Genomic DNA, 26,245 nt, shown 5'->3' with positions numbered 1-26,245 from the left:
TAGTGCTCACGTGCAGCATTGCCCGAGAAGATCGACCCGCAACCGTGGCATCGAGCCCTTCGCACTAAAGATAGAGCGACACATGTCCGTGGGATACGACGTCACCCATGCCAGAGCTGTTAGTAGCACGAGTGATCTACAGGCATACTTTCTTCTAAATTCTACATTGGTATAGAGCGCGACACTGAAATCGCTCACCTGTTCGTTTTTAGCGTAGGAAGCGAGATAATTCCTTCTCCAGGGTCTTCGCTACCGACGACGATGATGCGCCACATAGATACTATCCGAGGTACCGGTTCCTGCAGGGCGTCAGGTTTCAGCCTCAAACGTCTTTTTCGAAAGGCGCAGCGCACTTCAGGCGTCTCGACGACGCGGCATTTTTGGCTCCGGGCGTCTGAAGACACCATATGAAGACTCATCAGCCGCTAGGCTACTGGATTATGTATCGCATGGTTTAGTAGCCTCTCGATGGACGACGGCGTGAAGACGCTGTGGTAGACCATGTGACGTACGCGGCTGACGGAAGCACGGACAAGCACCCGCAGCCTACAATGCAACCACAAACAAGATGAAGTAGCTATTGTGAAGCAGCACCTACAGATGTTTTCTCGTCAGTCTATGAATGTTTTGCGGTGTTGACATTGTTTGCGCCGTATTCGCCTACTGTTCACTGACAAGGCGGCGTGCAGCGGCAAGGCTTGTCAGATCAGCAACAAGCGCTTGGCTGGGCGATACAAGCGGCGTCCAGGCGAATCGTCTCGTAATGGAGGCACCGCCACGCCATGCGGATCCCTTCAGCGAGGCACACACAAGTCCTGTTGGTTGCTCGCTTTTAGCCCCGGAAATGTCGGCGGCTGCCCATGTTCGTTACGTGGGCAGCTGCACTAAAGGCCACAGGATCCGTAACAATTCCAGACTTGACCTCATCATAAGCGTCGTCATCAACAGGCTCGAACGCCCCCTTCGCCGACTAAAGCCTCCCCCGTCTGCGCCTCTGCTACATATTGGCTGTATCCCTAGTCGCACTTCAGTCGTCTTTCCTCTGTTGCTATTATTTCCCTGCTGTGCACTATTTCCTCGTGCTTGTACAACGCTTCGTTTTCTGCGACTCTAATTGCAAGCTCAAACACGACCCATAGCTGCCTTCTTTCAGCTCCGACCACTCGCGCGTCAGATTTCACCAAGCCACAACAGAGACCCGTCATATCCCCGTGGTATACATCGAGCGAACATCCCTAGCATCACACCTCCAGAGAAAACATCATGAAGTATTCGACGTTCGTGGCGGCGCAATTGTTGTCGTCGGCAGTGGCAGTGAGGCTTGCACCACGAGAGGTAAGTGCGCCTCTTGGCATCCCCAGCATTCCAGTCCGAAACGGGATCCTTCCGAAGTCCTTCCATTCCAGCGCATAGACGCATTTTCGCGGGATGCGATGCTAATCCTCACATAGAACCCGAGAGTAGTGCGCCTAGATACCCAGCGCCGAAATGTCGTCAACCCAGTCGCACACGATCAGCTACGAAGACGGCAAAGCGTCGTCCAACAGACGCTTGACAATCTCGAGACGCTCTACTTCGCCAACGCAAGCTTAGGTACTCCCGAGCAAAACTTCCGCTTACACATCGACACGGGTAGCAGCGATCTCTGGGTCAACTCGGTCAATTCAAACTTGTGCAGTCAAGGAGGCAACCAGTGTGGTGAATCGGGTACATACAACGCAAACGATTCGTCAACATACAACTACGTCAACGGCGCATTCAACATTTCATACGTGGATGGATCAGGCGCATCGGGAGACTATGCGACAGATAACTTCCGCTTCGGCGGACAAACCGTAAAGGATCTGCAGTTTGGTATCGGCTACGTATCGAGCTCACCAGAGGGCATCCTTGGAATCGGATACACCATCAACGAGGTTGCCGTAGGCCGTGCAGGGCTGGATCCATACCCGAACTTGCCTCAGAAGCTGAAGGACGATGGCACCATTAACTCAAACGCATACTCTTTGTGGCTGAACGATTTGGACGCATCGACTGGAAGCATTCTTTTCGGTGGCGTGGACACGGACAAGTACCAGGGCGAACTTCAGACATTGCCCATCATCCCAGAGCGCGGACAGTATGCTGAGTTCATCATTGCCCTGACTGGAATGGGTCGCAATGGTAACAATGGCTCCATCTTTGAGAACGCCAACGTGCCCGTCCTGCTCGACTCTGGATCTTCGTTGATGTATCTGCCCGACAATGTCGCGAGCTCACTATACCAAACCTTCGACGCCCAATACGACGCCTCCCAGGGTGCTGCCTTTGTTGACTGTGATCTTGCAAACCAGCAAGGCTCGCTCGAATTCAACTTCTCCGGAGTCCAGATCTCCGTTCCACTCAACGAGCTTGTTATAGTCGCTGCCGTCAGTCGCGGACGGCCCGTCTGTATCCTCGGCATTGGACCTGCGGGTCAATCTGTCGCTGTTCTTGGTGACACCTTCCTACGATCCGCATATGTCGTCTACGACCTTGAGAATAACGAAATTTCTCTCGCTCAGACAAACTTCAACGCCACCTCAGAAAACATCCAGGAAATCCGAGAAGGCTCTGATGGCGTACCCAATGCAACCGGTGTTGTCGGTGCGGTATCAACTGCATCGGTCGGCACTGACGGACCCAGGGTCAACGGCCCTAGTGTTACAGGCGGCGGTGGCGCAATCGAGACCTCCACTGCCGCTGCCATGCCAGCTGCAACTGCGAACCCATGGGTTGGTGGTGCTGCGATCGCCGGTGCGGGTATTCTGATGGGCTTTAACGGCTTCTGATGTGTAGATCACAATTTTCTTAATATCTGTCCTGCTTAATGAACTTTTCTTATACATGCATACGTGCATTGTTGGCGTTATCAAGAGTGGCATGGAATTACAACCTCTCGGTTTCCAGGGACTTGCATATTCACCGACCTACCTGGCGTTAGGCGTGGTGCCTACATAGATGTATAGCATATATCATGAATACCGTAACGTTTATTGTTTTCTTTTCATAAATTTGTTCCTCCTTAAAATTCAATGATGACTGTGCCGTTGTAGCATCTAGCTAGATGGTGACGACGCCTAACAGGACGCGCGGTGCTTGCCGCGTAATAGTTTCAACGCCTCGAATCACTAAGTCGAAAGCTGTACCTCGTCATCTGCATATACACCTAGACCGCTCAAACCATTGTTAATTATTCCCACCAATAACTTAATCTGCGTACAGTCGCCACCGTGGTACTGAATTCGTAAGCATCACTCTCGGCTTGAACTCCTACCGAGACCACAATCCGAAGTAGCAATGCCCGCTATATCCTCCACCTGAGCCGATTCATCGCTCACTCATCGCTACTACTTCACTCTTTACCCTGATCAGAGCTTTCTAAATCAGCATGCGACTCCAACATTGACGGTGTGAATGATTCCTCCGATGACTTCTCTGTTCTCCGCATTGGCGAAGGTGCCATCGGAGGGCTTAGAGGCGGCTCTGATCCCCCTCTAATATCTGAAAGTCCAGGAAGCTCTATATCATCGCTTGCTACTGACAGGTCTGTTGTAGGTGGCGAAACTTGAGTTGCGCGATTAGCAGGACATGCATGAGGCGTGTGTACAACGCCGTTTTCCTGCTGTCCTTGTAGTGTTTATTGAGGTCTCGAATTTTGAATTTAACCGTAAAACTATTTTTCTTGTCCGCGTAGCCTAGCCCATAGCCTGGACCAGGTATGGTGTAGTGCTACGATGGCGATGACAAGGAAAAAGAGAATAGAACCCACAAGTAGCCAGACGCCGAAGGTATTGATGGTGGAGTCAATCATGGCTGTGGTGGTATACACTTCGTCTTTTCGTGGAAGGGTCAAAGGAGAGCGACTATAATAGTGTCACTGATTGCTTCATGGAACATCTTCGATGTTTGTTTCAATGGCAGACTACTCTGGAGACTAGAAGGGTATACGAGGAGTATGTAGAGTTAAAAGAAAAGATGAACACCGACGGTAGAAGAAACAAGAAGCAGGAAAGAGGGAGCCCCCTAACTTTAGGCGATATCATGCACCCTGTCTTAAACTGCATCATTCGTACCCTTACCACTGTACTCCGGATGCTCGGCGTTTATGAGCTGCACCGCTCCGTCGTTGCTCCTTTTGCCGCTACTCTTGCCTTTCTTGAGGTACTTGCCAATATATCCTCTCTCACCCCAGAGATGGAAAGGGTCCAGCAAGCCCTTCAGCACGCCCCTCTTATTCCTCTTTTTCTCTGCCCTCGCTGCTTCTAACTCCGCATCACTCATATCCCAAAACTGTGTCTTCTTATCTTTCCCCTTAGCTAAGCCCCAAAGGTCAAAAGGATCGAAGATGGTAATGATCCATGGCCTGTCATCACCCCAGCCAGGTCCTTTCCGTTCGGTTACGCCATCGCGTGCCAGGAACACAGAATTTGAGTGAGGTAGGCGCTTCCCCGGGTGATAGATATTGAGTAGAGCAGTATTGAGGAACATGATGACAGCTTCGAAGATCCAGAAGTAGATTTCGTTCTGGTAGATGGAAGATTGCCAGCCGAGAATGTATTCGACGAGGCGGTATATGCAGCGGATGGTAACGATAGTAGCACTCACGTACATGACGTAAAGTACGGTGCGCAGGTCCTTCCTGAGTACTCCTGCTTTGTTGGCACGTCGGTGGAACTGTGCTGCGAGAAGCCCAAAGGCGCCGAAAAGTGCTGCCTGGAGACACAGTGACGCCGTGACGAGATCTGAGCCAAGCTGCCGTTCTGCGTCTGTAGAGCTCGAGTCTGCCATGCGCCAGGCGCCTTGCCCAATGAGGACCTCGCATACGGCGTCAAGGCCTATGAAGGTTGTTGCTACACGTCCTGGGTGAAGAGGGGCTAAGTAAGGGATGTAGTAGAGGAGTCGTGACAAAATGAAGTAGTTGGTCAGAGCGTACACAGGTGGCCCGGACATAATGAGTACGGTCGAGGCTATAAGATAGGCCAGATTATCGGTGTCATAAGCACCAGCGAGACGCACCGCGAAGCCGCTAATCATTAGGAGCGCGGCCCATGGAAGGAGTAGTGTTGTTCGCCACGACTTGTGCTTGCTGAGAGATGTCAGTACAGTGTGACAATGGAGACTGAGGTATTTACATCGTCTGCCAGGCGTGTAGTGCTCCAGAGATGAAGAAGAGGATGATGAAGACGATGGGTGCGGCTTTGTTTGGGCCATAGTACCAGACGCTGCCAGGTGAATAATCTCCCATCCCCATCCCGACAGCCAGGAGTGCGATATACCAGGTATGCAGGGTAATGATACAGTGAGTCCAAAAGCCGAAAAATAAAAGTTAATTGTTGTATCGCGAGAAATAAGAGGCAGGCACAAAAAGGCTTCAAATAGATACGAAGAGAATCGGTAGCATACCACTTTCTTCAAGGCATTGGATGTAATATAATATTCATCACATGATGCTTGCGGCAACACGGAGTAGAGGGCGCGTATGTCAGACCCCTCGTGGAAAGACCAATGCGAAGAATGCGAACACCCACAGGCGCTCAAGCGAGAAAGCAACACGACTCCACAAGGCATAGCACAAGGCTGAACGAATACAATTATCTATTGCTAGCAGGGTAAAGCGAGACGAAACTGCTGCTGACCGGTGATGATTAGGGGTCGAGAGGCTTGCGCAGCGGCCACCTGATACAGGTGGATGAAGGATGCTCGCACGTGATGTGGCGGAGCTCTCGACGAGACTTCACCGGATTCGGGTTAGTCAGGGCTAGCGGTGAAGCCACCCAAAGCGCAACGTTCATCTTGCGACGGCATCATTACCCGCGACTCAAGCAAACGTCATTTATCACATAATTCGCCGTCATACCGTATTTCTCGTCGTGCACGTTTCATGAGTGTGGCTGGAAATGGTGCGCCAGCCCTGGGTGCCACAGAGGATGGTCCTAGGCAAACTCAAGCCGAACCTACTGTGATGGACGGGCTATCAAGCTCCAAAGTGACGGGTATGCACCCCTGCAACTTCACCACCCCATATGCTTATGCTTCGCAGTCGAGTATCATGATCCCTCTGGGGTCTTCTCGTTGATACAGGAGGACTTGGCTGCGCGTCTGCCCCTTCGTAACTTGCACTGGAAAGCTCCTACACGGCCGTTGAGATCTATCGACTCTCTGCATGTTGATCTTGTGCCCAGTAAAGAATCAGCACAGGCTGCAAGTACGGCCTCGTCAACTCAAGCACCTGGCCAAGGTACGCCCACTAGGAACACGGATGAGGTTTTCAGAGCACCTAACAAAGAGAAAGAGCGGCGACATCAGATCCCAGGATTGCGTCAAACTCCTTATTTAAAGGTCTATCTTTTGAGATGCGACGATTCAGAAACCTACAAGGCGGCTGCACGTAAGCAAGTTCGCGAGTGGGTGAAGGAACACACACCGCCCTCTCAAAGCAGCACGGCAAACACGCAGGAGAACCATGATGCTTACGAATGGTTGATTCTACATGTGGTAGTGCCTGAGACGCCAGCAGCAAGCCAGCCTCGTGGATCTTCTAGTACTACGACTGGCGAGAAGGAGAAGACTGGGGCAGCTTCTAGATGGACGCGCGGGACCACAACCCTACTTGAAAAGCTTCGCGCGGACTTCAATGTCTCATCAAAATCGGCACCTGATCGGGTAGCTCAGATACGGGTGCCAAAAGAGAGAGTTCCACAACACATGCTTCCAGCCGCAGCACCTGTCACTTCACCACCTATCACAGAAAGTCCTCAGGAACAAGAGCGTGCTTGGGCCGATGTTATATCTAAGTTCAAGGTACTGATCCTCCTCTCGTTCGACCTCCGGGTGAGTCAGTACGAAGAGGATATCCGGAAGAACGACGCTCAGCGCTCATTTCCTGGCTGGAACTTCAACACGTTCTTCATCTTGAAGGAAGGCTTGGCAAGAGGCTTCGAAAGTGTAGGCTTAGTCGAAGATGCTCTGCTCGGGTATGACGAGCTTTCCATCGGTCTAGACAGTGTCATACGTGATCAGTCGAGTGAAAATGCACAAGGGAGTGTTCTACTCAGCTATTCAGATGATCTCTATCAGACAGCGGCGGAGATCGCCCAGCAGGATGGGAAGGAAGGATCAGGATCGTCCATACACGACGATAGGCCGATCAACGCGCTGAAGAAAGACTACCGCGGTCTCATCCTCGCAAACAACATCTCGATCTTCGACTTCAGGTTATATATCTTCGCTCGTCAGATGTTCTTGCTATTGAGACTCGGAAATTCAGTCTCAGCACGTTCTGACCTCGCAGCTAAACTACAGCCTCGACCCAATGCCGGCGTGATTCAGCGATCCACTGACGACAGCGCTATTGGCATGAAGTCGGGTGGTCAATCAAACGACTCGGAGGATCTTTTCTCCCTCGCTGAACTCTGCTCGCGTGCACTGAACTTTATAACCTTTGCCGGGCGGCTCTTGCGAGACGATCTACTCAGCGGGTAAGTCTAAGTTGAGCCCGATGATTCGAAGCACTGACTCGTGACTACAGTGCCAAAGCTCATGATGCCACATTCCCTGATCATCTAGTTGAGAACATCGTTCGTTCGTGGACATTCGCTGCCCTGGAGCAGGTGCTGCGTGAAACTTCTACAGGATCACTTCCATTTACTAGGCTCTCTAGAGATCTATCGACCGGCTCTTCAGGCAAGAGTCTTTCGTTTGGCGGCCGTAACAAAGAACAGAAGATGAAGGTCTCAGAGCCCAAGTCGATGATCCACCCATCTCGGTCGACATCTCTGAACCATGGGCGACCTGCATCAGACATGCCGTACGCACAGCCTGCCGCAAATGCCCAGGTTGTATTCGAGAATGGCCAGTATCACGATCGACCACCGCCGAATCAACAAAGCACAATTCCTTCTGCTAAGAATGGTTTGCAAGAACTGGCTGGTACCAGAGCACAATTGCTCGCCATTCAACGACGCCTGCTCGAACATGCGGGCAAGAGCATGGGTTGGAATATTGGTTGGAATGCTATCTTGGCGTCTCTCAATGCGAAAGAAGAGCTAGCTGACATTAATTTGGAAGATGACGAGGAGGAGGTGCAGGAGGAGGAGAGTGAGCCGAAGCAGGACGACTCACATACCGGACCGGACGCTGAAGCCTTGAAGCCACGTCTTGGCATATCTGCTGGAGCGCTGGTCACAGCAATGTTATCCATTAGGCAATTCCGACAATTCTACGAGGTTAGTAGAGATATCAGGATGTTAGGCATAGTCGCTGACCTTTTCAGGCCTTGAGTGATCTCATTGTCAAGCACTACATGGCTGCAGGGCAAACGAAGTCAGCGGAGAGCGTGCTCGGGGATCTGGCCGCCCTTAGGTTGTATGTTTGCCACTCGTCTGACGTCGTCATGCTCATTACTTACATTGCTATAGTGAGCTCGGCGACTTTGCGGCAGCCGCGATGTACTTCGGACGTATGGCGTCGTATTTTGCAGAGAGCAGATGGAACACCGTCGAGACGACCATGCTCAAAATGCACGCACGTTGCCTTAAGAAACTCAATCGCAAGGACGAATATGTGCGAACAGTACTTGATCTTTTAGCCAAGTCGGCGGCGAGTCGAATGGCATTCAAGAGCTCGGTCAAGCGAGCCAGCACGGCCGATGCGGCTGATATGCCTCGTGACTGGCTGAACGACGACAAAGTGGATACTACTGATGTGTTTCACGAGCTCATCAGCTACTCGCAGCAGCTACCGTACGATGTCACGGTCCAGATGCCGAAGTACTTTGGCGATATCTCGGTAGAACCGTATGTTCGCCATTACGATGATAGAGATGGATTTCAGCTACGCCTGCAATTCAGGCATCATCTTGAGGACGAGATCGAAATCCGGGCAGCCAAGATTCGCCTGGTCGGTGCAGTTTCAAATCAAGCCAAGGACATATGGCTTGAAGAGACTGGAGCTATACAGTTGAAGAAAGGCTTGAATCGTATGTGGATCGGCTGCAACATGAACACGACTGGGCCGTACATGGTCGACAGGGTAGTACTGGAAGCAAAGCGCATCATTTTTGTACACGAGCCTTTTCAGAAGGCTGAAGCGACAACACCACTCGGCATAATCACTTCGGTCTCTGCGCAATCGCTCAAAGCGGCGAAAAAAGCTCGTATCCTGTGCTTCCCCCGTAGCGAAGCGTTCCAAGCCCGGATCTATCTTTCGCACTTCATTCACATCGATAAGCCGCGGCACATAGAGGTCGAGTGCTCGACTGGATGGAACGAGATTACGCGTGCAGAAATTCGACTAAAGTCTGCCTCGGCAGGTTTACGACTGCGGACGGCAAACGCAAGCGTGGCTGCTGGAGAGATTACGATCGATGATAGTAAGCCAACACCGGGAGTTATCGCTATCGGTGGCATATCAGCAAATTCGACAGCGACATTGAAAATACCTTACGATATGGAGACGATATTGCAAGATCTGACAGTCAAGATAGACGTTGACTACTACACCAATGATGGTCAATTTCAGTACACGTCAACCTTCCTTATCCCAGTCGAGTTGCCTCTAGACGTTAATGTCCACGACCACTTCAAGGGCAAGTCACTCTTCTCGAAGTTTAACATCAAAACCGCCAATCATGTACCATTGGAACTCCTAGATGTTGCATTAGAAGGATCAGAGGAGTTTGACGTGCACGCGCCAAGGCGTCCAAAAGAGTCTGTCCATGTGTTTCCGAAGCAGCCCGTTGCAGTCACATACAAGGTCACCAAGAAGACGATGGACGCTGCGAAGAAGCGACAAAGCCGGATTTCCACCACCGGTAGTCTATCATTGGCTGTTGAGTACCGATGCTTGAACGAAGATGTTCTCGACCGAGTGCGAAAGATGTTTGCTGGTGCTGTCGAAGACAGCCCAGTGCACCGGTTGGCTCGTTTGCTTACCGACACATTCGCCAGTCGATTGGAGCAAGACATCCTTCCACACCAGTACGAAAAGATTGCGTTGCTGCAAAGGCTTGATCTGGGCGCGTTCGAGGACGTTGGCTGGGCAGACTGTCTGGAAGGTCTGCCGCTCATCATTCGCGATGACACGCAGACCTGGTTGCAGAAGTGGCATGAAGTAAGTAGTGATGCCTTTCACACGACAGTATATGCTAATATCCTGGTAGAAGCACAGGACTATCCTGCTCACTAAGGATGATGTGTCAGACACAACGCAACATGCAACCGCTCCGCCGTCGCCATACCCACCCCGCCGGATGGTCATCACAGTGTCGATTCCTCAAACCCACATTTTACACACCGCATCCCTATCCTTCAACTCGCCCTCTTCATCTCTACAATCCACCATCGCAACCGTAGGCCAGCCTCTCATGACCACCCTCCGCATCTCGCACACCCGTCGATGGGCCTCACCTTCCAGTCTGCTCTCCGCCGCCAATCTCACCGAAGTAAGCGAGCCCATTGATTTCGTTTACACAATTGATGTGAACCCCGAAGCCTGGCTTGTCGCCGGTCAACGACGCGCACACTTCACTGCCAGGGAAGATGAAGAGTACGAATGGCCGATCATGCTTATTCCGCTTAAGCCCGGGAATACGTTGTTGCCAAATGTGGATATCCGTGCGAAGATCAAGCCGAAGGAGGAGAAGGGGAAGCCGAGTAATACGGAGGCGGAGATCTTGAACTGCGAGACTGATTATCTGAGCTATGGGGAGAGTGTTATGGTTGTTCCGGATGTGAGAAGTAGCACAGTGGGAATAGTGGATATGAGTGTGGGTAGTCCGAGAAGTGTTGTTTGGTTGGAGAGTAGTGGACAGGCAGTTTAAGATCATATATCGAGCGGAATACACGTTATAAAGAGATAACCAAGCCATGAGAGACCGTCTGTGATATTGATCTTCGACCTTTCCAGAGTATACCTTGAACGGGTTATAGTCCATTGCTGTCATGGAAGTGCGCTCGTTATCCAAGGTAATCTGCCTAATCTGGTTTGTATGTGCCTTGAGAGCCCCAGAATAGACTATAGTAATAGAAACATACTGTGTGCATCGACTCCATTCTAGAGTGACGCGCCATCGAAGCTTGTGTTAGATTGAGGGAATTTCATGGCTTCGTGAAAGCTTGCGTGAGTGTGAACGAGCCTAAAACTTCATGAACCAGGTTGAAGTCCGGATGCTGAAGTTCAAGTGGCTGGGCTGATACTTTCAGGTAAGAAAGGCTGAGGAGGAAGTGCAGTTCGTGATGTTGACCATCTCGAAGCCCACGAGGCTGAATCCCATCTAACTTGCGCCACGACGCGTATGGCTGTGACGCCGAGTACTGTAAAGTCTTGTAGCAAGTCCGGTCTGCGCAGCGACTAGGCTAAAAATATGGCGAGGTGGTGAATGCCACAAGATATGAGTCGGTGCTCCTACTGGTTTGCTGGCCAAAGTCAACGCTCCTATCAGGCTAATCATCGATGCAGTGCATACCACGGCATTTTGCAGCAGCCGCCCCTAAGCCATAGGAGTTAAAGCTGAGAACTAGGTCGCGCTTGCCATCCAGAGCTCTACAAGCAAGAAGAAATGCTAAAAAAAAGATTCAAAAACATACAACAGCGGGGATTCGCCAGTGGTCACCCACCTGACTACTAATCCGCCGTTTACAAGCTTGAGTACCGCTGAGCGAACGGGAAGCGCTATGTTCTTGAAACTATGGTCGTATGTAAAAGAATTCACTGGCTAGGTCTGTTATGTTATGAGTTAGACATAATGATGGCAACCTGTTTAAGAGTGCAAGGCACAGACTCTGTCAGCAGTGCCGCGACAACAAGTGTATGTCACCAGAAAAAGACACAAAAGTACCGGTGATTTGGTGGGCTCCATGGTTTAATGAGATCGATTCTTCGAGCTGTTGTATCGTCTTGTTGAGGCATCCGCGGATGCACTTTTACCATAACTCCGTCGCTGAAGATGCAATGCAAATATCCCTTTTCCCTATCACACGTCGCGTCTGACACATGTGTTTGGTCCCTCTCTTCACACATTTATCTTTAGTCCTTGGGCAGCATATCTTGCTCGCTACCGTCCCTGGGCACGTAATTGATGCCCGCGCTCTCCACCAGCCCAATCACGTCGTCCGGGAGGATGCCTTCAACCTGAGTCGCGTAGACACCCGGCTTATAACCCTCAAGACGTTGGTATCTAGCCACCCAGCTCCTTGAGGTATCAGCGACCGTAATGAGGCCTTCGAAGACTTGCGACGTGCAATCGTTGATCTGCTCGGGGTTGCCGGCAAGCTCGAGGATCTCTTCACAGTTCGGGCAGCCTTGGGTGAGGAACTGGTTCTGAGTCCGGACGATGGAGCAGACCATGCAGGCGCGCATGTTGCGCTGCTGGCCAGGCGCGATGTATGCGCCGCCCTCGATCATATCTCGTGCCATGTCGGAGTTGTTGGGGTTATTGATGTAGGGGACAAGGTTGGAAGGCAGATTTTGACCTGCTTGACGGCGGTTCTCAGGGGTGAGACCGAGGTGCTGTGTACGAGTGGAGAGACTGGCGTCTGCGTAAGCGTTGCCGCGACCTTGACCGGCAGCGCGCGAACGTGTAGCAGATTTCCGAGTGCGAGGATAGGGCTGTTGTACAGGCTCTCGATCCTGATGCGGACTCTGATGGTCAAAAATGGACGTGGGCGACTCGGAAACTTGGACGGAAGGAAAGACGGCGTTGTTGAAGCTGGCAGGAAACAGTGCGTTCGCAAGTGTCCTACTTTGTTCTACGGTTCCGGAAGCTTGGCGAGGCTGAAGGCGCTCTGGCTCTGGACCTGACTCGGCCACTTTAGAGGGGTTTAGTCGCTCGCGTGAGGCTGCGGGATCGACATTCTCCAGCTCATGCGCAAACAACTGAACCCCATCTGCTCTGCTGTTTTTTCGGGAACCAGTTCTCTCACTCGGCGAACTGGGAGCAGGAGTGACTTCCTCGCCGTCAGAGTCGATGGTCATGTATCGGTCTTCTCTGTTGGGCGTCTTGACCGTTGCGACGCCCTTGCGCGCCATGATGTCTAGCTACGAGCCGAGGTCGCTGGTTGGTTGAAGCGTTGGTGGAGGCGTTAGTGGCAAGGCGAGGCGAGAAGGCGGGACCGAATTGCTTGATAACTTTTGGCGGGCAATGCGGGCGACAGTTCACTCTCTTTTCGCCGTACGTCACTTGTTTGTAAAGCAATCATATTTCGCGCAGGGACGCAGTTTCCCTCTCCCGTCAATCAACAGGTGCAGCAACCCGTCGCGCCTTCTGTAACCACACCCGCGTTGCCTCGCATACCCCAGTTTGTCCCGCACCATATCGATACATCATGGGTGCCCCGACCGACGAAGCTACCAAGCTTAAGGACCAGGGCAACAATGCCTTCAGGAACCAGGAATGGGATAAGGCTTTGGATTTCTACACCAAGGCCATAGAAGCATACAACGCAGAGCCCTCTTTCTACACCAACCGTGCACAAGTACGGAGTCCACCTGCTGCATACAAGCGTCTACTAACCTGCTCTCAGACATATATCAAACTCGAACAATATGGCTACGCTATACAGGACGCCGACACGGCTATTGAACTAGATCCAAACAATGTCAAGGTACTATCATGGGAAACTCACTTCGTCAGCATGACGGCTCATCGCAGCACCAGGCATACTACCGCCGCGCTTCAGCCAACACCGCCATCCTCAAGCACCGCGAAGCACTCCGCGACTGGAAGCTCGTCGTCAAGAAAGCCCCCAACGATGCGAACGCGAAACTGCGCATGGCCGAGTGCGACAAGGTCGTCAAGCGAGATGCCTTCCTCAAGGCTATTGAAGTCGAGGACGCGCCGTCGGCAGCGGAGGGGCTAGACCTCGAACACATGGCTGTGGACCCCGCATACGATGGCGCAAAGCTGGGAGATAAGATGACTCTGGAGTTTGTCGAAGACATGATTGAGAGGTTCAAGAACGGAAAGAAGTTGGCCAAGAAGTATGTCTACCAGATCATCATCGCTGTCATGGACATTGTCAAGAAGGAACCCACCATGGTCGAGCATGATGTTGCAGATGGTCACGAGATTACAGTTTGCGGAGATACCCACGGTAGGCTGATACAAGGAATTGCGGACATACAGTGTACTGACAAGGCTAGGCCAATTCTTCGACCTAATGGAGATCTTCCGCCTCGCGGGCAAGCCTTCCGAAAAGCACGCATTCCTATTCAACGGCGACTTCGTCGATCGAGGTTCATGGTCCACCGAAATCGCCCTGCTGCTATACGCCTACAAATGGCTATACCCCAATACCTTCTTCCTGAACCGCGGCAACCACGAGACAGACGATATGAACAGGATGTACGGTTTCGAGGGTGAGTGCAGGGCGAAGTACACCGAGCGTGTGTTCAAGCTGTTCTCAGAGTCTTTCTCCGCGCTGCCTCTAGCAACCCTCATCGGCAAGAAGTACTTTGTGCTTCACGGCGGTCTGTTCTCGGATGACAAGGTCACGCTAGACGACGTAAGAAAACTCGACCGCTTCAAGCAGCGTCAACCGGGACAGTCTGGGCTCATGATGGAGATGTTGTGGACTGACCCTCAAACGAATCCAGGCCGTGGACCCAGCAAGCGCGGTGTCGGTCTGCAATTCGGCCCCGACATCACGAAGCGCTTCTGCGAGAACAACGGCCTTGAAGCCATTATCCGGTCGCACGAAGTACGCATGGAGGGTTACGAAGTCGAACACGATGGACGCTGTATAACGGTGTTCTCGGCGCCCAACTACTGCGACAGCACTCACAACAAGGGCGCTTTTATCAAGATTGGCCCAGAGTACAAGCTCAAGTTTACTCAGTTTGATGCTGTTGCGCATCCGAATATTAAGCCCATGGCGTACGCGTCAAGTGGCATGGCCGGCATGATCTAATAAATTTGAGGTAAGTTGGTTCAGTCATTGTTCGCAGCGATGCATACTTCGGTGTTCTTCGGCGCATCAGCATACTCGGAATCGGTTGGGCTGCGTTTGATCTTTCAGGATTGATTGGGTAGGAGCGTTGGTATACGAATGTACTATAGAGTCTGGGAGAGGGCACGATTCCGACGTCGATGTATACGAGCAACATCAAAATTATGAGAACAGAAATCTACGAGTACAACATTCCCTACGCGTCTGGCACGCTATCGCGGGTAGCGCGTGGTAGATGCGTTGCCCCTCACACGCGGCCCCACGTGTTGCATCCTAATGCGGCTAACTCTGTTGACAAACATGGGTTCCGCTCCTTCCATCCCATCACGTCCCACCAACCTGCTAACAAAGCGCCCTTTACGCCTGAACTCACCGCAGATCTACGACGCCGGCACTTCGTCGCATCTTTAACAATCCGTATATTCAGCAATGTGAAAACCTATCCGTTTGCGCAATCATCATGTCGCCATATCAACAAATCTTCTCTACCAACGCCGTCCTCAGTGTCTGGCGCAATCTTCGCAATACCAAAGACAACAATGATCTTCTCCTCGCATTTCAGTATCACCAAGAAGATGCTCGCGGCCAGAAGGGCAAGAAATATGGCAAAAGCAATACTGTGGACAGTACGCAAGAGATCGCAGATGGGAAGGCAGTAGATATCGGCGGAAAGAGCATTGGCTTCGTCGTGCCATGGCGAGCTATGCAGGCGCAAAGGCGTGAGCTGAAAGAGAAGGAGAAGGAGCTTGCTGAGGCGCTGGTGGCTCTTGCTGGAGAGGTTGCATTCACTGGTATGTATCTAGCGAATAGTGGCCTTTGCAGTCTGTTAAAGTATGCGCACATGCTGACTACCAATGATCAGACCTTTCTTCTACCCTCCAGTCTTCGCTCACGCAAAATCCGCTTATTCAAATCCGCCACCTTGCCGCTGGCCTTTCGCGGCAAATGTCAAAGATCGAATTACAGATGGCCGACAACGCCCCTTTTGCACACGGAAAGAACCTATACACGGGGGGCGAGATAGCACAAAGATTCCTCCCACCAATACAAACGCTCTTCGAACAGCGACCTGTACCACAACGTATGATCTTCGAGCTGCTAATGGAGTTGAAAGACTTGGTCTACATGGGCATGGCAGGCTGTGAGAAGGAAGTACTGGAGTGGGAAGTAGACGGTGCCGCGATCGGAGCGCTTGAGGAACTGGACGATGCGATGGTCAGAGCAGTCACGCCGATAGTCCCGACTATCGAACCGGAGCAACGAAAAGAGCTAGAAACCGGACCTAGGCGCCTGCTCAGGCGGAAAGCGTCAAGTCTCATCTCAAATTCTCTTGTAGTACAACAGCCCGTATCATTCCTCCTTGCGGCGCCAGAAGAGCTCCTCTACAGTCTCGAATCGCTCGAAACGACCGCGCTCGCGCTTACTCATTTGCCTCTCCCTATACCCGATCTCTGCGCGCACGCCGTCATAACCCTTCGTCGTCTCACACCTCGGCAAACTCTTACGGACTTCTCGCAGCAGAAGAAACGACGGGCTGGTCGATGCGCGGAGTACGCACGTTGTATGAAGTGGGCAGGTACGCAATGGCGGCAAAATGGAGGCTGCAGAAGAGGCTGCGTGAATGAAGACGAAGACCCTGAAAATCTCCCTAGCTGGCATAGGAGTAGTCGCTGGTTTGATGAAAAGGGCAGCGGAACGTTCATGGTCGGTGGCGGGAGGGCGACGCCGAAAGACGATGGGTTTGGAGTTGTCAAGATGACACCTTCGTAGAGAAGATGCGGTGGGATGTTGAGACTATTTTGGATATGGCGTTTCGGATGTGCACGTACGATTGAACGCTTTTGTATGATAATTGGCGCAGTGATACCCTTTTCTATTTCTTGGTATGTCTAGGGTAGGGGAATATCCCGTGTGAATATAAGGTACCAGCGTGGTTTTCAGGCAAAACTCAGGTCATTACGTTGTATGCAAGTGACAACAGGAACAACACCAGTCACTAACACGTGTGCGATGACCACGTGCTACGCAGTCATGTTTGAGAATCCAGACCTCTCTATGCATGAGCCTTTTTGGGTGACACGGGACCCGCATGTTTCGAGTCCAAGAGAAGATCATGGCATCGCTGAGCAGTCGTAGAGCTGTGAGTAACGGTGGAATCACAATGCCAGCGGACGCACAGTCCAACAAATATGCTGATGCCTACCGTTCAGATCATCTTTGAGTGTCTTTTAGTAGTACATGTGATCCATCAGGGTCTGGTGAGTCGTAAAGGATAAGGTACACCAAGCTCGCATGCTATGATGGACGCAACTGAGGCTGAAAGTAACGATCGCTGTGTGACGTCTGCTGATGATGAAAGGCTGGTGTTTGTTGCAGTATTCTGCTACTTACGCTGCATCTGTATCAAGTCTGTGCATCAAACAAACAGAAACAAGTCTTTTCGGAGTCTTCATCTACGAGATCCAACTGGCCCGCGTGTTTCTAACGTCAACAAAGGCGAGAAAGACGTCATGTGGAAGAATGATCTCAAAGTAGATCTCACGGACGAGGCTAGCTGTGTCATTGCTATCAGGGACTACAAGAGATACGAAATCGTGTTTCGATGCGCCAGGTGTGAACCAGTGTGATGGGAGGAAAAAAACCAAGCCAAAGGGACTGTCTGCATGGGGTGTTGTTGTGGCTGGACGAGAGACCGCCCAGGTGGAGAGACATTGGGGAAGAGGCTGAAGATGGCGGGGAATCTACGAGGGGAGAGGGTTGGGAGAAGCAAGTGAATTCTTTTCAGCTGGATTGCAGTAGGGGTTCGTACGGAAAATTTGACTTCGGTATTGATGATCACGGTGTACTGTGGAGAAAGGAACTGGATATCGACAAGGTTGAAGAGATGATCATTTTGATACGATGTGGCGGGGTGGAAGGACATCGGAAAGTCTGCTACACTTGGTACTGGCTGTCGACTACAAAGTTCATCAACTCTACTTCTAGCAACTGTATCAAACCTCGCGCCATATACGTACTTTTCAGGTGCGGCAAGGTTCTAACAGCCTTCAACCTCCACGCAATTGTAAATGGAGATGGAGTGATACATCTGAGTGACCTAACGATCCAAGTGTTGCTATCATCATTTTTTACCTTTTCAGGTTTGATTGTCTCAAAACGAGTCTGAAGTCGGCATTGCATGATTTGTATTTCATTATTGTGCGGAGCTTTGTGAGTTTACAACGCGCGTTCGCGGTCCGACGTCGCCTTATTTGCGATTCCCTGTCAAACCCGCATGCATATCTCTTCGTCGCAGCACGCTTAGCTCGCCGTTCTTTACAGGGCCAATACTACTATTTTGACGTCTCCTCGCTGTTCGGCCTCTTCGCGACAGCTTCTCCCACCAGCCCTGTCGATCAAACCAGCTTCCTTTCAAGAGTAATAGGAACCACAACAGCAATGCGACTGCAGCAACTGATAAGAAGAAAGAGAGACCGCTTCGTTCATGAGGTAGTACGATGTTAGGAGTAGCAAAAATATTAGAGACAATAATTATAGGAGAAACGATAACAATAGTGAATTCGCCGATTTTGCTGCCCTGCAAGCTAAGACGATAGTCTAGCTGACAAGCAAGCCTCTTGGAAGCTTCTTGGAAGCAAGCGAGCTTCTTTCCGTATGCCCTTAACTCTTCATACACATTTTGTAACTCAATTGAGTTATTTACGATATTTTCAAAGACATGGGGTAGCAACGTCGCATTTGGGTCGTTGAAGCAATCGAGATCCCAACGCTGGAAGTTGACCCAGCAATCGACTTTATCTTCGAGATCTTGGATCAACATGGCCAGAAGGCCTAGCATGGCCTCGTTCCACTTCGAGATGGCAGACTGCTCGGTGGCAGAGGTAGCGGAAAATGGGCGGTTGGTCATGTGGTTTCTGAACGAAGCTTCTACTCTCTCGATGACCCGCTGGATCTCATTTCGAGCATGCTTCGCTTTTATGAGGCTAATGGCTAGGTAATAGTCCCGAGCGTCGGTTAAAGGCACGTTTGTGTCGAACTTTCCCATGGATATTTGATCCCTCCATCCGTAATTATCGCGTTCATCGTCGCCGATCTCACGGTCAGAGTTGAAGCCAGTGTCCTCTAGATTATACGCAATCCAACGGGTGTTATCGGAACCACAGACGGTGAACGAAGATTGCGCTTGATACATCCTATATGTACCTAGTCCGTCCCTTGAGTTGAGGAAAGAGAGATCGGTGCCTAGTTTTCGGGTCGATGTTTTACTTCCAGGCTTGCGTAAGTCTTCTGGTATCGTCCTCTGTAATGTAAAGTAGGGAAAGTGATGTTCGAGTTGAAAGATGTGGTACCCTTCCGTAGAGATTTTGACCTCTAGGGATGTTTGGAATGTGACGTAATGTCTTAACAGATCCTGGATTGCAAGTGCTTGATGCTCGGTCGTGGTTTCGGTTAAAGCGAGCATGTGGTCTGGAGATGGATTTGCGATATATATCAGTCGCCGGTCTGCATCCTCCAGAAGATCATGGTTAAAGCGTCTTTCGCGAAGATGACTCTTTAAATCCCATGCTGTTAGACGTTTATTATATCCTCTGGCTTTGCGCGCGGCACTTTGTGTTGAAGCCAGTGGGCGTCTTTCGTGGACGTCAGTAATATCACGTTCTATGATATTATGACAAGATCCAACATTTGGCTGTGATGTAGGTATAGCGTTCGATGTTGTCGTATTGCTTGTACTGACAAGTATCGGAGCAGGCGGAACAGCCCTGTCATCTAGCCACGCGTCGCCCTGGTTCATATTTCTTGTGTCTCCGAAAACACTTGCGCTAACATCGTGGCATTATTTTAGTACAGCCTCTACGTGAGGGGGTATTATGTCGTTGTCATAACATTGCATGAGTAGTTCGATACCATCTTGTCGGGTTGGGAGTTCTTGCAGTGGTTCCATCCATGGATAGAGTTCTTGAGGCTTTCTTCTATGGCTGAACGATTCTGGCCATTGTCTGCTGAATTGTGGCCGTTGTCTGCTGAAATGTCCCTATCGGGTTCCAGATTTTTGGAAGACGGGGGTTGCTGGTACGATATATGCAACCTTTTTTGTTGCAGAACTCACAACGACGTGACCGTAGGGCTGCTCAGTCACGGTGTTCAAGATCTGAACTCCACAATCCCCCCATTCAAGAGCAGAGTCCAATGTGACTTGGTAGACTTCTTGAAAACAGGTAGCATTTGGAAGTCGCATGTAAATTGCCATATGAGATAATTGTCCGTTGATAGGGCCTCGGGAAGTTTCCGCAACAATATTTACACTCTCGGTTTTGGATATCAACTTCTCTTGAACACGTTCACTCTGTATGTTCGTTTTGAGCTCATAGACGGCAGAATGGACCCCGCTGTGATGGATATCGATTACAGCCCAATCCAGATCTACAGAAAATGTTGTCAGCTGGCCCAAAAGTACCAAGCTTGCCATGTCTGGGAAGTCTTGATTGTTCGGGGTTGAGGGTACGGGCGACATTGTTGAGGAATTAGACTTGGAAGTTAGCGATTTCGGCTGATCGTCTGCACTTTCCTCAAATGAGCTAACACTCGCGCATGATGTTGCATCCCGACACTCTTCTTCATCTTCATCCTCAGTTCCACTTCCAAAATTAAATTCGTTTTCGAGTGCAATTGATCGGGCTGGTGGTGGCAATGTGTCGTTAAAGAATACATGTGAGACGGACAGGTAGACACATCTTTGGCCATCGAAGACAGCATTAGCTGTTGCTTTCCGTAGAGTACTATCGGCCTGTTTGATGAATATTGGCATCCCAATCGCCTTGATAGGATTTGAGGGATCGAAGTAGACTTCGGGTACTGAGCCAGATTCGCTCGACTGTTGAGCTTCTTCCTGTCGGGCTGCAGGCTGTATCAACCTCCCTACCCTAGGTATCCTATCGAGGTGTCCAGTTCTGAACCCAGCGAGATTCTTTAGAAGACCCCCTTCATCGATAGTCTTCTTTGCGATCTTGCGCGGTTCCTTCTCCTCGCAAAAGAACATAATTGTAGGTATTGCTGACTCCGCCGAATATCCTATCATGTACAGATGGAAGACTACAATGCTCGAGTATTGATCTGTAAAGACGTTGTTGAGTTGATCCAAGATCTCTGACTTGACGAGGCTAAACTGCTATCTAGCCGATCCTGCAGCATGCCACCAGTATCTGTTGTGGAAGATACCGATTTCCGTTCCGATACACGCGCAGAAGCTTGGATAAGGTTTTGGTGTAGGCTTCCAGAATCTGGTACGACTGAGATATCGTTCGTCCATATTGACCTCACACCCCGCACAGGTGCGAACGTGGCATCGGCATTGGGGTTGCAACACGATGCAAATTGAAAGGAGATGGAAACAAGAATAGCTGCAACATACGCGGAAGGTTTAGGAAGAAATCGAAGACATGAAGTGAGGGGTTTGCGTTCATTTGAGTGACGAGGCTCAGCCACGTGGAGGCGTTGAGGGGCACTGCTATTAGAGATCGCGCAAGCTTGACCGGTGAAGGATGCAAGCCCACGAAGAAGGCGGTGCGGAGCCTTGTGAGCTGGCAATCTATAAATCAGCCTCTCATATAAATGGATATAAGCCTGTTATTGAGAGTGAAACAACTGATCTGCCGCAAATGTCGGTACTCGCTGGCCCACTTGATGGAGTCTTACAGAACCCCGTTACGTCCCAGGCTGGAGCGGAGATTGTGCAACATCTATGGCGAGATGGAGGAAGAGTGTCATTGAGAAGATTCCATTTCGTATGGGATGCATACTTTGGATACTATACTCGGGAGTGCGCCGCAGCCCTGACTGAAGAAGGCACCCATCTGTGCGCGAGAACGCATGCAGGACTTGTGCAGATCGCACACTTGCTGGAAGACGCAAACGACGAGGAAGAAATCAGAAAAAACTCCGCCAAACACTCACGACGCAAAGATCAATGTCGGATGAGAAGAAGATGTTGGACGGTTCTTTGAAATTAGCGACTCGTATATTTGCGATGATCAGCATCGGACCACTTTCCTCCGAGATATCCGCGAAACATTCCTTGCCTTGGAACCAAGGCTGCTCATTTCCAGATGCAGTACATGAATATTTCAGCCAACCTCCAGATATCGAAGTTGATCCCGAGAATGATGTCATCGGGTCGGACCTCACGTGCTATAGCATTGAGCGAATGTCGGGCATCGAGGTACTACTGATTGATAACTTGCTCGATCATTTGCGACTTGTCAAAGGAGACAAAAAGCTGTGTGTGTTCCATCATGCATCGTTTCTTAGAAAGATGATAGCCACAGAAAGGTATGTATATATTGTTGGGTTGGCAAGTAGCGATGCTGACTGTAGAGTTGCATAGTCCGATCTTCCCGGACGGTCTTATCGAAGAAACTTTGGATACACTCGCTCTGTTGTTCCCAGAGTCGGATCGCAAAACGAAACAATGGTTTTCAGAGAAAGGTCGAGCGAATTCAGCGCAGACGCCGGTAGACAGCACCTTGGCAAAATGTGGTCACTTCCGGCAAGGACATCCTTCGAGACGTCTTGAGCGATTCCAGTTCTGGCGCGATCGACTGGTCCTGCTAGGGGAAGCTGTAGAGGAAGCCACGCCAACCTCCAAGGCGTTACTGCAAGCGCTGAAGGATAGTAAAAGAGGCGACCACTGGCTTAACTCATGGATAGCGATAGTGGCGATTGGTCTTACTCTGTTCTTCGGGCTAGTGCAAAGTGTTGAGGGTGCCGTGCAGGTATACAAAGCATACCATCCAGAAGCAGACTCGTCATAACGCGGAGGCACCAGGACCAAAAGGGAAGGCTGAACACATGTACCTAGGTATCTTGAGTGGCGCAACTCGGCAAGGTGGAGGAAACTAGAAGCGGCAAGATCTGCTGGAGAAATTCTAGTGAGTCGCGCAGTGGGACCTCTACATTAGCGTGTCAACGCAAGGTCCAAAATTCTGGGTCCTGTCCCAGTTTGAAGGAAGCAGCTACAGTACGCGAACTCCACTCCATCTCGCTGCAGTTGCCCCACAAAGGCGAATATGTGTAATCTTTGCAAAGACAGTGGGTACGAGCAGGAAACTTGTCCTTGAAAATCGGTCTTCTAGGAAAGGCAGAAGAGCTGCAGGAATCAGTCGATGATGCATGCCGTAACAACAAGTTTCGTGTTGAGAAAGGGTAGCGTGAAGATAAGGCTGCAGGTGCAGCGACGCAACTGAGCACGGTGTCACCGACAATGATACGGTGAACATAATGACGTCATCTGTCTCCGCGGCTTCACCTGTACTTTGAGGGTTTAGGAAGGCGCCCATATAGGAACAAGATTGTGTTGCTTGCCTCAGCACATGTGATGGTGGAGAAGAGATGAGCACATTCCCAGGTATTCAATGATGGCAACAGGAGAAGACAGTATGAACGATCAAATGGTATGATTAAAACGCTATGTAAAAACCGCTTGCTATAACACTTTCTTTTGAGGTCAACGCCAATGCAGCAAAATTCCAAACATCTATGATCTATATTCTTTGCATGAAACAATCCAAAGAAGACACAAAGTCTAGTATGGCGACGCAACGCTTGTCGCCCAGGGGTATCTCTTTTCTCTAAACGCACACTTAAGCGTACTTCTCAATCATAGCCAAAGCACCTTCGCGCTCCAAGCCCTCCAATGCACTCTTAAGCTCAGACACGAAACGCTTGTCCTCGCGGAGATCGTTACCGAAGAGGGTCTTGATCTCAAGCTGAGCCATGGGGCCCTCTGCGGCCTTGGCCTGGAGCTCCTCGACCATGGGATCGTCAACCTTGAAGGCCTTGCCAGCGTCGTCGATGCCGCTGTTGTAGCGGAACCAAGCGGCAGCTACGAGAGTGAGGCGGCGGAGAGGTCCACCAGCGACAATCTGCTCAGCGATGCTGGGCATGATGAACTGAGGAATCTTGCCGCTGCCGCCAAGGCAGATACGGGGAAGCTCGTCCTTCAGGGTGGGGTTGGAGAAGCGGCCTAGGAGGGTGTTGCAGTAATCGTCGACGCTGACACCGGGGATCTGAGGAAGAAGAGGCTTGACTTCTTGGTGCATCATGTTGATGACGAATTGGCGGTAGACAGGGTGGCCGATGACTTCGTGGATGTAGGTGAAGCCTGCGAGCTGACCAGCGTATCCCATGGCGGAGTGGCTACCGTTGAGGAGACGTAGCTTGATCATCTCGTACTCCTCAACCTTGTGCACATCAGGAACGATCTGAACACCGGCCTTCTCGAAAGGTGGGCGGCCGTCGACGAACTTGTCCTCGAGAACCCATTGGTGGAAGGGCTCGGTGACAACGGGCCATGCGTCCTCAACACCAAAGTTCTCGGCCAGGCTGACCTTGTCCTCGTCGTTGGTACGGGGAGTAATTCGGTCGACCATGGAGTTGGGGAAAGCACCACTGTTGGCAATCCAGTCGGCGACCTCAGGGTTCTGGTGACGAGCGAAAGAAACCAACATGTTGCGGCTAATATCACCGTTCTTCTGCATGTTGTCACAGGAGAGAACGGTGAATGGTCGGAGACCGGCGGCATGGCGCCTCTCCATGGCGGCGTAGAGGTAACCGAAGACGGTCCGTGGCGGCTGCTCACCGGCCAGATCGGCGGCAACATCAGGGTGGTCGGTCTGGAGCTGGTGGGTGTTCTCGTTCATGTAGTAACCGCTCTCGGTAACAGTCATGGAAACGATGTGGGTGTCGGGGTGAGCCATCTTGGCAATAACAGCCTCGCTGCTGTCGGGAGCAAAGAGGTAATCGGTGATACTACCGCAAACACGGGCAGTGGTACCCTCTGCGGCGCGCTCGATGATGGTGTAGAGGTTGTCTTGAGGCTTCAGGGCATCGCGCATGGGAGCAGCGAATGGCTGTAGGTCAACACCGCAGATAGACCAGTCCTGGACGTTGAATTGCTCAAGGAGAGTGTCGACGTAGGCTGCAAGATGGGCCCTGTGGAAACCACCAACACCGACGTGGACAATACCTTGCTTGACACCCTCACGCTGGTAAGTGGGGACGGTGACGTTCTGGAGTTGCGAGAGGTTCTTGCTGTTGAGCTTGACGGGTGCTGCCGGTGTTTGGCGCTGCGATGTGGAAGCAGTTCCAGCGGCAAACTTCTCCTCTTTGCGTTGAGAGAATGCCCTGGGAGGAGCATTGTAGACGTTGTTGCTTTCAGGTGTCCGGCGGACAGCCTCAGAGCTCTGGAACCTAACAGCAGCAGGACGGGAGGGCCTGGTGGATTGGAAAACAGCGCGGGCGCGGGCGGCGCGCAGCAAGTTTCTGGGTACTTGAGGAGGCATGATGAAGAAATGTGAGATTGGAATGGGAATGTAAGAATACGTGGATGAGAGAAGCAGAGGAAGTGGTGTTCAAGTATTTATAAAGCACCAGCTCAATCCTTTTTGTGGGCACATGCGTAGAACCTTGAGCATGGTGCCAAAAAAAAAGTCGGATTAGGGCCCCTATTTTTTTCGGAGGGTCTAGACATGGTGGATTATGAGTCGGGAGTCGCAAGCTGATAGCCTGTGCTTTGGTAAACGTGGGTGGGCAAAAGGAGGCTGCGGCTTGCATTGTGTTGTGTACGTCGCGGGCTGGTGGTGCGTGCCACGACGCCCAGATTGAGCCGCAACATCTGGGCGGCTTCACGACACCTCGAATAGATTCAAACTTTTTGCCCTGACGCGTCTCTACACAGGACCCAGTTTTTAGACTGGACAGGGGTTTCAGACTTTGCGCTCCCGCTTCCGCTCGCAGCTTTAGGGAGCCACAATTCCGCCGTAGTGCCTGCTGTAAGGCGATTTTGTGCGATGTGCACAACTATTGCGTGCTAGGTGAAGGATGTTCAAGTGACTACTGAAAACGCTGTGGCTTGCGTCCACCACAACCTCACCGCCGTCGGCTTTGCGTGGGGGTGCGGACCGCCAGGAACACCGAAGCTTGCAAGCATCTCGGCTGCATCGCCGACGCAAGGCTTGCATCGACCAGACCGTGTTTTCAACCATCTTGGCAATGCATGCGACAACCCCCAACGTACATCGTGGCGACTACAACCCGCGTGGCCTCAGCTGTCAGGTTTGTTATCTATGCACCTGGGGTAGGTGCGGGATGGGGTCGAAGTTCGGGGCTTGGGGTTATTCCGACGCATACGCGAATTAGTGATACCAAGTGGACCTCGATCGTATCCGTGATTAGACGTGCCATCAAGTCAGCAGCGCCCATCCCCTCGCCTCCTCGTTTCC

General features: G+C 51.2%; 9 protein-coding genes across 9 annotated transcripts; 4 read left to right on the top strand and 5 right to left on the bottom strand.

Annotated features, from left to right (window-relative positions):
• Nucleotides 1-1,263: 1,263 nt before the first annotated feature.
• ALTATR162_LOCUS3298 (uncharacterized protein) lies at nt 1,264-2,810 on the top strand (the record flags this gene model as incomplete). Its single annotated transcript, XM_043310904.1, has 2 exons — nt 1,264-1,335; nt 1,452-2,810. 2 exons carry the CDS (start codon nt 1,264-1,266, stop codon nt 2,808-2,810), a joined length of 1,431 nt encoding a protein of 476 aa, XP_043166839.1.
• A 1,264-nt stretch (nt 2,811-4,074) lies between these two features.
• On the bottom strand, nt 4,075-5,272 carry ALTATR162_LOCUS3297 (uncharacterized protein; the record flags this gene model as incomplete). Its single annotated transcript, XM_043310903.1, has 2 exons — nt 4,075-5,107; nt 5,154-5,272. The coding sequence occupies 2 exons, from the start codon at nt 5,270-5,272 to the stop codon at nt 4,075-4,077; spliced, it is 1,152 nt and encodes a 383-aa protein (XP_043166838.1).
• A 711-nt stretch (nt 5,273-5,983) lies between these two features.
• ALTATR162_LOCUS3296 (uncharacterized protein) lies at nt 5,984-10,840 on the top strand (the record flags this gene model as incomplete). Its single annotated transcript, XM_043310902.1, has 6 exons — nt 5,984-6,014; nt 6,062-7,499; nt 7,550-8,246; nt 8,294-8,385; nt 8,439-10,131; nt 10,181-10,840. The coding sequence occupies 6 exons, from the start codon at nt 5,984-5,986 to the stop codon at nt 10,838-10,840; spliced, it is 4,611 nt and encodes a 1,536-aa protein (XP_043166837.1).
• A 1,205-nt stretch (nt 10,841-12,045) lies between these two features.
• ALTATR162_LOCUS3295 (uncharacterized protein) lies at nt 12,046-13,047 on the bottom strand (the record flags this gene model as incomplete). Its single annotated transcript, XM_043310901.1, has 1 exon — nt 12,046-13,047. The coding sequence occupies one exon, from the start codon at nt 13,045-13,047 to the stop codon at nt 12,046-12,048; it is 1,002 nt and encodes a 333-aa protein (XP_043166836.1).
• A 296-nt stretch (nt 13,048-13,343) lies between these two features.
• Nucleotides 13,344-14,927, top strand: ALTATR162_LOCUS3294 (uncharacterized protein; the record flags this gene model as incomplete). The annotated part of the gene is made up of 4 exons (XM_043310900.1): nt 13,344-13,493; nt 13,542-13,622; nt 13,670-14,111; nt 14,161-14,927. 4 exons carry the CDS (start codon nt 13,344-13,346, stop codon nt 14,925-14,927), a joined length of 1,440 nt encoding a protein of 479 aa, XP_043166835.1.
• A 499-nt stretch (nt 14,928-15,426) lies between these two features.
• ALTATR162_LOCUS3293 (uncharacterized protein) lies at nt 15,427-16,736 on the top strand (the record flags this gene model as incomplete). Its single annotated transcript, XM_043310899.1, has 2 exons — nt 15,427-15,757; nt 15,829-16,736. The coding sequence occupies 2 exons, from the start codon at nt 15,427-15,429 to the stop codon at nt 16,734-16,736; spliced, it is 1,239 nt and encodes a 412-aa protein (XP_043166834.1).
• Nucleotides 16,737-18,213: 1,477 nt separating this feature from the next.
• On the bottom strand, nt 18,214-19,428 carry ALTATR162_LOCUS3292 (uncharacterized protein; the record flags this gene model as incomplete). Its single annotated transcript, XM_043310898.1, has 1 exon — nt 18,214-19,428. One exon carries the CDS (start codon nt 19,426-19,428, stop codon nt 18,214-18,216), a length of 1,215 nt encoding a protein of 404 aa, XP_043166833.1.
• Nucleotides 19,429-20,001: 573 nt separating this feature from the next.
• Nucleotides 20,002-21,006, bottom strand: ALTATR162_LOCUS3291 (uncharacterized protein; the record flags this gene model as incomplete). The annotated part of the gene is made up of 1 exon (XM_043310897.1): nt 20,002-21,006. One exon carries the CDS (start codon nt 21,004-21,006, stop codon nt 20,002-20,004), a length of 1,005 nt encoding a protein of 334 aa, XP_043166832.1.
• Nucleotides 21,007-23,605: 2,599 nt separating this feature from the next.
• Nucleotides 23,606-25,306, bottom strand: ALTATR162_LOCUS3290 (uncharacterized protein; the record flags this gene model as incomplete). Its single annotated transcript, XM_043310896.1, has 1 exon — nt 23,606-25,306. The coding sequence occupies one exon, from the start codon at nt 25,304-25,306 to the stop codon at nt 23,606-23,608; it is 1,701 nt and encodes a 566-aa protein (XP_043166831.1).
• Nucleotides 25,307-26,245: the final 939 nt, after the last annotated feature.

The sequence above is a fragment of the Alternaria atra genome, assembly GCF_907166805.1.
Source record: "Alternaria atra isolate CS162 genome assembly, contig: 22, whole genome shotgun sequence".
NCBI lineage: Eukaryota > Fungi > Ascomycota > Dothideomycetes > Pleosporales > Pleosporaceae > Alternaria > Alternaria atra.
Note: the sequence above shows the minus strand (reverse complement) of the source record. Positions and strands in the feature narration are given on the sequence as shown.